The 10,916-nt window shown below is 44.4% G+C and overlaps 1 protein-coding gene across 1 annotated transcript; it reads left to right on the top strand.

Annotated features, from left to right (window-relative positions):
* The first annotated feature begins 2,287 nt into the window (after positions 1–2,287).
* Positions 2,288–8,281, top strand: bmpr1aa (bone morphogenetic protein receptor, type IAa). The gene is made up of 5 exons (XM_078288772.1): positions 2,288–2,471; positions 4,399–4,696; positions 5,371–5,546; positions 6,935–7,065; positions 7,400–8,281. The coding sequence occupies exons 1-5, from the start codon at positions 2,309–2,311 to the stop codon at positions 7,523–7,525; spliced, it is 894 nt and encodes a 297-aa protein (XP_078144898.1). The 5' UTR covers positions 2,288–2,308; the 3' UTR covers positions 7,526–8,281.
* The last annotated feature ends 2,635 nt before the right edge of the window (positions 8,282–10,916 follow it).

Below are 10,916 nucleotides of genomic sequence, written 5' to 3'. Positions count from 1 at the left end.
GGAGGTTAAAAGTCATTTCCGGGAAATGACAATAGAGGAATTTTAACGGTAGTTTCTAGTGTTGTGGGAACGGCAGAATGACAGTAAACAGAACGGCTGCCTGTCAAATAGAATCTGCTGCCTTTAAAATTATTGTTTTTAATGCCTAGTTTTTATGCTGTAAAGTGCTTTGAGTCTATGAAGAAAGCGCTTATATAAATAAAAAGGAAAGGGCTATTCCCCCCAAACCTCTGTGTGTGTGTGTGTGTGTGTGTGTGTGTGTGACTGTTGCACGTTTTCGAACAGTGCTGATAATAGCTGTAGTATTTATAGAAAATCAAAAAATAGTGTTATAGTTAACAGAGTTAATGAAAAAAAAATAGAAATTCAGTTTTAGCAAAAGGCGATTCAGTTCAATTCAGTGCTGGTCTACATCAGACATAGATCTGTAGTGAATAGAGTGGGGTTGTTTCAGGTGTGTTCATCAGGTTAACATGGGCAAGGCAAACTTTATTTATATAGCAAATTTCTTACACAAAATCATTGTGCACAAAAAACACCAAAAATACATATTGTATATAAAATGACAAGAAAGAATATGGAAGTAAGGATAATAATAAACATAGATATGTACTGAACAGATCAGGTTGTCTGTGGTGTTTTATCAGGTTAATGTAGATCTGTACTGAACAGAGCGGGCTGTCTGTGGTGTTTTATCAGGTTAATGTAGATCTGTACTGAACAGAGCGGGTGTCTGTGGTGTTTCCAGGTGGTTTTGACAGCGCTCACTGGCTGGCCTTCCTCATCTCCATGACGGTCTGCTGCTGCACCCTCATCTGCGTCACGGTGGTCTGCTACTACAGGTAGGAGTCACCTGAACAGCACCTGTCCTGCACCTCCGTCTGCAGATCCTGGAACAGTCTTCAAATGTCCTCAGGGCCTTGAAAGCTCTTGAATACGGTTAAACAAATCATCATTTAAAGTCTTAAGTCTTATTTCTTTTTTCGATTAATTGTTCAGCTCTGGTCTACATTTGTTTTCCTCTTCATATTTATTTCGGTAGAGAAATTGCTCTCATACTTAATTCTTACTGGAATGAAAAAGGTCTTAATTAACTTTAGACATCGTGCAGACACCGAAAATACCTTCGTCTACCTGTTGTCTCCCAGGTATAAGTGACTGTAGAGTATACTATAGTAGATTAGACACTCCATTACTCTATAGATCTGTCTGTTGTTATATTATTCTGTGTGTGTGTGTGTGTGTGTGTCAGGTATAAGTGGCAGAGCGAGCAGCAGCGGTACCACAGAGATCTGGAGCAGGAAGTCTTCATCCCTGCAGGAGAGTCGCTCAAAGACCTGATCCACCAATCACAGAGCTCCGGCAGTGGCTCGGAGCTCCCCTGCTGGTAGGGAGGGGCCACACACACACACACACACACACACACCATACATGCATACACATTTACGCATGCATATATACATTTCCATACATCTGAGCGACATATGATTCTAGGCGATATCTGGTGATTGATTGTAAGGCGTACTTGTGTGTTGAGCTGCTGTAGCCCATATTTCTCTGCCAATATTCAGTATCTTTAATTTGACCATTTTAATGCCAGAAAATTATATCTAAATCCTATCTAAATATCTAAAATCTAAATTCTTATCAGATGGAAAAAGCCTCTGAAACATTTACAGCATCATGGGACACAAAAACTAACCCAAGAAAATATCATTTTTATTTAACATTTATTTTGATAATGTTGATATTGAATAGTACTACTACTGCTACTACTACTACTACTACTTACTAATTATAATAATAGTAATGAAACTGCAATCATGCATACATGATATGCAAATTAACTCGTTAAATTTGTCCCATAATCCCCAAAATATCAAGTATTCAGTGTTTCCTCCAGGATTTTCTTCTTGTCAGGGTGGAAGAGACATTCAGAGCTTCATGTGACACTAAAACTCTCCACTGAAACCAGACTGATGGAATAGTTTTAGGTGCTTAGTAGTTCTTTAAGGAATGGTCAGACTTCTGATAGAAAACGAATAATAATACCATACTGACCAGATCTGATCTTTTATTAAAGATCAGATCTGGTCAGTATGGTTTTGATCTGATCTTTAATAAAAGACCAACACATCGGTGTAGCCTGAGCTGAAACCACCTGTCCTATAATCTCCTGTACCTTCCCCTCTCTCTCTCTCTCTCTCTCTCTCTCTCTCTCTCTCTCTCTCTCTCTCTCTCTCTCTCTCTCTCTCTCCCCCTCTCCCCCCTCCTCCAGGTGCAGCGGACCATCGCCAAGCAGATCCAGATGGTGCGTCAGATCGGGAAGGGCCGGTACGGCGAGGTGTGGCTGGGCCGCTGGAGAGGAGAGAAGGTGGCGGTCAAAGTGTTCTTCACCCGGGAGGAGGCCAGCTGGTTCAGAGAGACGGAGATCTACCAGACGGTCCTGATGAGGCACGACAACATCCTGGGTGAGGACGGGGGAAACCTGTATTTACAGCACAGTCACACACACAGAAAGAAGCTGTAAGGTGGGACATGTAACAGCAAGGAACATCAAAGTGACCCGTAAGAGGGAGATAAAAAAAACAACAGATAAATAAAAGATCATTACTTAAAGGGATAGGCAACTAAAATATGATTTAAAAACACGTCAGAGTGGGAAATCCAATCAGAAGTCGACCTCAACACGTCTCTGTCTCTCTCTCTCTCTCTCTCTCTGTTTCTTTCTTTCTCTCTGTCTCTCTTCTCTCTCTTTCTTTTTCTTTCTCTCTCTCTTTCTTTTTCTTTCTCTCTCTTTCTTTTTCTTTCTCTCTCTCTCTTTCTTTCTTTCTCTCTCTGTCTCTTCTCTCTCTCTCTCTCTCTCCCTCTGTCCCTCTCTCTCCTTCTCTCTCTCCCTCTCCATCTCCCTCTGTCTCTCTCTCTCTCCCTCTGTCTCCTTCTCTCTCTCGCTCTCTCTCCCTCTGTCTCTCCCCCTCTCTCTCTCTTTCTTTCTTTCTCTCTCTTCTCTCTCTCTCTCTCTCTCCCTCTGTCTCTCTCCCTCATCTCTCTCGCTCTCTCTCCCTCCGTCTCTCTCCGTATCTCTCTCTCTCTCTCTCTCTCCCTCCCTCCCTCATCTCTCTCTCTCTCTCCCTCTCTCTCTCTCTCCCTCCCTCATCTCTCTCTCTCTCTCTCTCTCTTCTCTCTAATAAAATGTAGTTTTTAATTAGTGATTTTCAAAGACATTGATGCTTCTCAGGCAGTTGGAGCAGTCTGGGCTGCTGGTTGATTGATCTGCTGGTTGATCGATTGATCTGTTGATCTCTCCATCTATCAGTCTGTCAGTGTCTCTGTCTCCGTCTATTTCTCTGTTTATCTATGTAGTTATTTTATTAATATTTAACCTTTATTCATGTAGTTTAACTGAAATTCGGTATCTGTCACCGGAACATGGCCGACGGAGCGGCATCATGACATTAAATGGAGACGACCTACAACAATGTACATTATCAAAAATACAATTAAAATCCCATCAGATGTGAGTGGACAGAGGATCAGAGCCAAGTCTGAGAGACGCTGGCTTCTGCTGGACTCTATTCAAGATTGATCGGTCGATTGATTTTTAATTTAGCCGATGATTTAAACTAATGACAGCGAGCGTCTTCAGTCTGACTGAAGAGACACGAAGACACGAGGCTTTCTGCTCTGATGGCTTATATCAAGAAGTATGAGGAGAGTCTGTCTGTCTGTCTGCCTGTCTGTCTGCCTGTCTGTCTGTCTCTCTCTCTGTCTGCCTGTCTGTCTGTCTGTCTCTCTGTCTGTCTCTCTGTCTCTCTGTCTGTCTGTCTGTCTCTCTGTCTCTCTGTCTCTCTGTCTGTCTGTCTGTCTGTCTGTCTGTCTGTCTGTCTGTCTCTCTCTCTGTCTGCCTGTCTCTCTGTCTGTCTGTCTGTCTGTCTGTCTGTCTGTCTGTCTGTCTGTCTCTCTCTCTGTCTGCCTGTCTGTCTGTCTGTCTGTCTGTCTGTCTGTCTGTCTGTCTGTCTGTCTGTCTGCCTGTCTCTCTGTCTGTCTGTCTGTCTGTCTGTCTGTCTGTCTGTGAGGCCTAACACTGTACTGAATTGTACTGAATTTATTTAATAGTATTTTTTAGTATTGTTTCGATAATATTATCCTTGATAATATCAAATATCGGCCAAAGCCTAATGCAAGACTAGATATTCTATTACAGTCCGGGATATTTAGGGGTTGTTGTTTCTGTTTTGGACGTATTTCTAATACTGTTTCACTTTATAACTGACCCAGGATCAGCTTCCCTGTTAGCGGCACATTAAAGGTGATCTGACCTGTCCCTCCTCTCCTCCTCTCCTCCTCCTCCTCCTCCTCTCCTCCTCCTCCTCCTCCTCCTCCCTCCTCCTCCTCCAGGCTTCATCGCGGCGGACATCAAGGGGACCGGCGCCTTCACGCAGCTCTTCCTCATCACGGACTACCATGAGAACGGCTCGCTGTACGACTTCCTGAAGCTGAGCACTCTGGACACGCAGGCGCTGCTGCGGCTGGCCTACAGCGCCGCCTGCGGCCTCTGCCACCTGCACACCGAGATCTACGGCACGCAGGGGAAGCCCGCCATCGCGCACCGAGACCTGAAGAGCAAGAACATCCTGATGAAGAAGAACGGCACCTGCTGCATCGCAGACCTCGGCCTGGCCGTCAAGTTCAACAGGTGGGGAGAGCGGAGGGTTAATACTGGACTTTAACTGGAAACCAGACCTGAGAGCCTTTAACCACAGTTTCTACAAACTGACAACCTGAAACTAGAAGATGAAAAATGAAACGAGGAAACTTAGAATGGCTGAGATGATGCTCAGTATTTGTATTTATTTGTTTTTCTATTGATAATTGATGCATGTATTGTTGTATGTATGATAGAGCTGCAACTAACAGTTATTTTCATTATCTAGCGCATTTTTTCGATTAATAATTTAGTGTATAAAATTCAGATTTCTTCCTCAGTCTGACCAGCAGCCAAAAAACACAAAGGATTCTTTTAATAATGAGATGAAACAGAGAAAAGCAGCAAATCTTAACATTTATGAAGCTGCAACCAGAAAATGTTTGTTTCTTTTACTCATAAATGACTCAAACGATTAATCGATTATCAGAAATTATAATCAGTTAATTTTCTGTTAATCGACTAATGGTTTATGCAGTAATATGTAATAAATCTACAGCATTACCGTACATGTATCAGTAAGTTCAGTTTATCGAGCTGCAGATTTTACCGTTGAGTTTCTGAGTCAGGGCCTTAACGTCTCTGTTTTTCTTTTCTCATCCCATAATTCCTCGCTGTCTCGTCATCCTGACATCATCTCTGACCGTCTCTCCTCGTTGCCGTAGCGACACGAACGAGGTGGACGTCCCCCTGAGCACGCGGGTCGGGACGCGGCGCTACATGGCGCCCGAGGTTCTGGACGAGAGCCTCAACAAAAACCACTTCCAGGCTTACATCATGGCCGACATGTACAGCTACGGACTCATCATCTGGGAGATGGCCCGGCGCTGTGTGACCGGAGGTACAGGCACACGCACACACACACACTCTCACACACACACACACACACACAGGCACACACACACACACACACAGAGGCATACACAAACCTGGGGTCCCACGCGCAAATACTTGAAAGTATATTGATTTAAGAAAAACAAAATAAGGCCTGAAAGGTTTCTGAAAATGAAAGGATGGTCCTGAAAGTACATGATTTAAAAAAAAAAAAGAAAATCTAGCAGCCAGACCCCTCACTCTGCCTCAGCTCTGTGGATTCAGCTCTGTGACGGACATTTTCAGTTTTAAAATGAAGGATTTCAGTTTGATTCTGACCCAAAACATGACAGTGTGGAGTCTTTGGATTTCACCAGTAAGACCCAGGAAGGCCCGGTGGGTCAGTGGTCTGAGGAGCGTCAACACAACGTCCCGGGTTCAAATCCGACCCAGGACCTTTGTTTCATGTCATCCCTCTCTCTCTCTCTCTCTCTCTCTCTCTCTCTCTCTCTCTCTCTCTCTCTCTCTATCAAAAAGCGCTTGAATTTGATGTTGAACCCTGACAAACAATCTGATATACACATATGCATGCACATATACATTCACCTTTGCACACACACACACACACACACCCCTAATAACAGCTGTACAGCTCTCTCTGTCTCAGTTATAAAAGATTCAGCGCTGCCTCAGGCTGCTGGTTCATTATCCTGCTGATGATGACTGGTGTATTATGGGATATTGCATGCAGGCTATTGTATAGAAGGGGGGGGGGGGGTCAGCTGCAGTTTCCATGTGTTAATTTAAATTGTCAGTAAATACTTGAGTCAATCAATCTTTAATCTTTTGGGAACCAGTTAGAAACCGCAAATCGATTATTTGTAATGCCAGTTTTAACAATTTTTTATATATGTATTTTTTTTTTGTTTATTTACATATAAATATATATATATAAAAAAGATAATATCCACAACATTCCTGCTCCCCACCCAAAAACACAAGAAAAAAAGAAAAAAAAAACCACACACACACACACAGAGCTTGTGGAGTCTCAGTTCTGACCTCAGAAGGTCATCAGACGTCCTGAGGTCAGATCAGTGCTGCTTCACCTCCGATCACAACACTGTTCACTCCAGACTTCTGCTTCACTTACATGATTTCTAATCAGCTGAACCGGCTCCACCTCGTGGCAGACAGACGTTACTGCAGACGGTCGGGCCGATTCATGTTCTGGTGAAGCTTTAACTTCATACTTTCTCTTTCAGATGATTCATATCTTTGGTCAGCAGTTCTGAAAGTGCAGATTCTGAAACCTGATTACAGGATCTTCACTTTGTCAGGACTCCAGCTGGAGGGACGGGACCCAGAGTGACGATGTGCAGGTGTGTAACCGCTGTGTTCCTCCTCTGTCTGCAGGTATAGTGGAGGACTACCAGCTGCCGTACTATGAGATGGTTCCCTCTGACCCGTCCTATGAAGACATGCTGGAGGTGGTGTGTGTTAAAGGCCTGCGCCCCACCGTGTCCAACCGCTGGAACAGTGACGAGGTGAGAGTCCGCCGAGGAAGAAAAACAATACATTACATTGTCAAATATACATATACGTTGTTAGCAAAGTGCAATAAGAGGACAAAGACACATAAGAAAGAAGATAGTGATGTAGTGATAGAAGGAACATGATTTACTTTACTTTTTATATCTGCTGTACATGAGAATAAAAAGCAGGAGAAAGCAGGTTTTGTTGATGTTGTAACAGAGGTGGAAAGGTCCTAGATGACTTAACGTTTCTCTAACATGAACGTCTGTGTGTGTGTGTGTGTGTGTGTGTGTGTGTGTGTGTGTGTGTGTGTGTGTGTGTGTGTGTGTGTGTGTGTGTGTTCAGTGCCTGCGGGCCATGCTGAAGCTGATGTCAGAGTGTTGGGCTCATAACCCCGCCTCCCGCCTCACCATCCTGAGAGTGAAGAAGACGCTGGCCAAGATGGTGGAGTCCCAGGACATCAAGATCTGACCCGCCCCTCCCCCGCGACCGCCCCGCCCCCCGCCCGCCCTGCCCAACACAACACGACCCAACGCACCCGGACCGGACCGGACCGGACCGGCTTCCCAGGCTGGAAACATCTCTCTGCTTCAGGAGGAAGAGGAGGAGGAAGAGGAGGAGGGGTTGGGAGATTAGAAATAAGAAAGGACCCGTTCTCAGGGCCGAAACTGTCGTGCCTCTCCTCCGATCCTCCATGTTTTAATCTCTATCTAACCTGGATGGACAGAATCTGCTGCCTGGGCTGATGGGCTGGAGGTGTTTCCCTTCCTCTTCCTCCTCCTCCTCCTCTTCCTCTCTGCGGTGGATCTGGGTCACAGGAACAGCCGGGTTTGACGCTTTCTGTGAAAGCCGAACGAGACGATAAAGATGATTTCGATGACTTCCTGACGAGGAGGAAGGGGAGGGGGAGGAGGGAGAGGGGGGAGGAGGGGGGGAGGTGGTGAACGGACAGAGAGAAGATAGAAAATCCTGTTTTTAAGGAAAGCCTTCAGCCCCCCCGCCCCCCCGCTGCGCCCCGCCCGCTTCCCAATGCCAATTTTGTTGTTTTGATTTTGTTTTCTCTCTTCAGGACTTTCTTCTCCTGCCATATTGAAATATATCTCCACTCTTAAAGTAGAGTTAATTATGAAATAAGGTACAATAATTATATGTGAATTTTAATGTGTAAATAAATGTTATCAATAGATGCCGTGCCTACTCATAAGAAGAAAAGAAAAAAAAAGAGAACACTATGCTGCAAAGGTGTTGACGTCCAGCGAAGAGGAAGAGCCTCCACTCTGCAGAGGAAACCTGGTCCCAACACCAGGACAGACATGTGGGGGGGGGGGGCGGAGCCTGAGACGCCGCATTCAGAGAGAGCTGGAGTCAGGAAGACGTCTGCCGTCCCGTCTGTCCACTTCTGTTGTGTCTTCTTCTGTCTGTCTGTCTGTCTGAGGAGAGGCTCGGTGCAGGTTCACTTCTCCAGATGTTCCTTCAGAATAATCTCATTGGTTGAAGTAAACCTCAGTAGGCGGAGCCAGAGAACCACAGATTTTCAGAGCGCAAATTAGCTAACTGGCAAACCTGAATGGAAAAGCAGGAAGTGTAAATGGTCATGACTTCTGTTTTCATTCATTCATGGGTACTGCATACTCAGTGAGTATGTACTGCATACTGCCTACTAAATGATTGAAATGATGAAATTAAGTATGCCATTACCAGCAGACTGTTCACACTGAAGTATACAGCCAAGTATCCCAGAATGCATTTCGCACCAGCCGGCAGCGATAGCGGGGATTTTAAAGCAGGCTTAAAGCTGTTGTAATTTTGGCTCCACAACTGTTAATATGTCACTTTATTAAGTTTTAATATTTTTTCAGGCGAGAAAGTAACCATGTAGATTCCCAGTATGTGGTCAGTTTATCCAGATAACGCCTGTTTGGAAATCTGCTGCCACGTTTTCAGAGATTTGAAGGAAAACAAACCGGCCAGCGCCCCCGTTTGTTTTCCTCTTCTGTACCTTAACAGCCTGTCCAGAGTAGCTCCTGCTTCACCAAGAGACGCAATGCATTCTGGGGCGGTTGAGTTTGTCCAGTAAGCTCACGCCGCATACTCAGAAATTCTTGCTAATCTAGTAAACATCCGGGCATTTCTCGCGTACACAAAATTCACATACTCTGCAGTTGGACTACATACTCAATTTCACGTCATACTTAGTATGAATAGTACGTTAGTGTGCGGTTCTGAACACAGCCGTGATGTTGAAGCTCAGCAGCTAGCTAACTAGCTAACTAGCTTACCTAGCTAGCTGCAGGCTAGCATGACTCGTCTGATCCAGACTGGAACAGATGAAGAGAGTTTCTTCCTCATCGTCTTCTGAAGGTTTTGAAGCTGCAGATTGTTTACGGTCGCCGCCATGTTGTCATGTTTTGGAGCCGGAGCAGCCAAAGAGAGGCAGAGGGCGGGGCCAACGTAGAGGGGGCGGAGTCTGCGTCGTCCACAGAGCCGCTGCTATTGGTCCATAATCGACGACCTGTCAATCACTATAAAACAACCCTGTGTTTTATCTGTTATATCTGTTAATGACAGTTATTTTGAAAATCTCCATAAGGACACACATTAGAAGAAGTGAAATTAGCTGCTGAGACCAAAACCTCTTCTGTAAAAAATGTATTGATTTATATTTGATCAGAAGTCGGTTGTGGTCCGTTGACTTCATGCAGTCGGAGGTCCTGAGTCTTTCTGGAGTCTGGAGGAGCTGCTGAGCTTCAGTCTGACTCAACATCCAGCTGAGGGTTTGGTTTTGGTTTGAACTTGAAGGTCAGCTAGCTAACTAGCTAACCTAGCTAACTAGCTAACCTACATAACTTAGTATGGCTAGATTGTATTTTTTCAGTTAGCAGCAGAGCGCTAGGCTTCATAATATTATATTACATACTGTACATACTGTATATACTGTGGTTCTTTGGCTCCGCCCACTGAGGTTTAACTCGACCAATCAGACTATTTCTGCCTCTGAGAAATGTTTGTAGATGTAAAACTCCAGTTTGCAGTTTGGAGGTCTGATCAGACTGATCAGTTTGATCCATCTGATCAAACTGATCAGAGTGATCAGTCTGATCAGTCTGATCAGTTTGATCAGTCTTGTTCATCCACATGAAGTGGAACATAATATTTCCCTCTGCAGCAGGACAGCAGGGAGTGAAACTCACTGAGCGACTGAAGCTGATTCTGTAAAACCTGCTGACAGAACAGCAACACTTCAGCTTTCAGGTGCATCTTAAAAATCTTTAATATCTAGACTATTGGAATGCAAAGCGTCAGTAAAGCGTCAGTAAAGCGTCAGTAAAGTGTCAGTGTTGATCCACAGACTGGATCTGTTCTGTCAGGCTGCAGTCAAACCAGTATAATCACATATCAGTTTTAGTTTCCACACTTACTAACGGTAGAATATTGTCATATCTGCAATATTAAAACATTTGATTGAAAATGTCTAAACTCCGTGTTGTAGCCACATCATGAAGCCTGGTGATGATCTCAGAGCTTCAGAGCGTCTCTGCAGGTTTTCTGCTTTATTTTGTCTTTAACTGCAGATTTCTCTCCATGTTGCTTCTGGGCTTCTTCAGTTTCAATCACAGAAAGATGATGTCAGTTTAGTTCATATACGCAATTTGTTATGAACTGAAATAGAAACGTAAAGCTGCATCAGCGCTGCAGTGCGGACAGATTCTCCTGAACTGACCAGCTGAACTGCTGTCCTTTCAAAATAAGAGTTTCCCTCCAGAACAAGAGACCTGCCATGTGACAGATGTAGAACTGATGGGAAACGGTTGATATGAAAGTAAAAATTGACTGGAATATCACTGGTAGGTTTCAGTTTCCA

Source organism: Centroberyx gerrardi, chromosome 15 (genome assembly GCF_048128805.1).
Source record: "Centroberyx gerrardi isolate f3 chromosome 15, fCenGer3.hap1.cur.20231027, whole genome shotgun sequence".
In the NCBI taxonomy this organism is placed as follows: Eukaryota; Metazoa; Chordata; class Actinopteri; order Beryciformes; family Berycidae; genus Centroberyx; species Centroberyx gerrardi.
Note: the sequence above shows the minus strand (reverse complement) of the source record. Positions and strands in the feature narration are given on the sequence as shown.

Excerpts from the sequence above, each read along its gene's own strand:
- bmpr1aa (XM_078288772.1), top strand. The coding sequence starts at position 2,309 with ATGGTGCGTCAGATCGGGAAGGGCCGGTACGGCGAGGTGTGGCTGGGC. Across the intron at positions 2,472-4,398 it reads GAGGCACGACAACATCCTGG|GCTTCATCGCGGCGGACATC; the intron begins GTGAGGACGGGG and ends CTCCTCCTCCAG. Across the intron at positions 7,066-7,399 it reads ACCGCTGGAACAGTGACGAG|TGCCTGCGGGCCATGCTGAA; the intron begins GTGAGAGTCCGC and ends GTGTGTGTTCAG.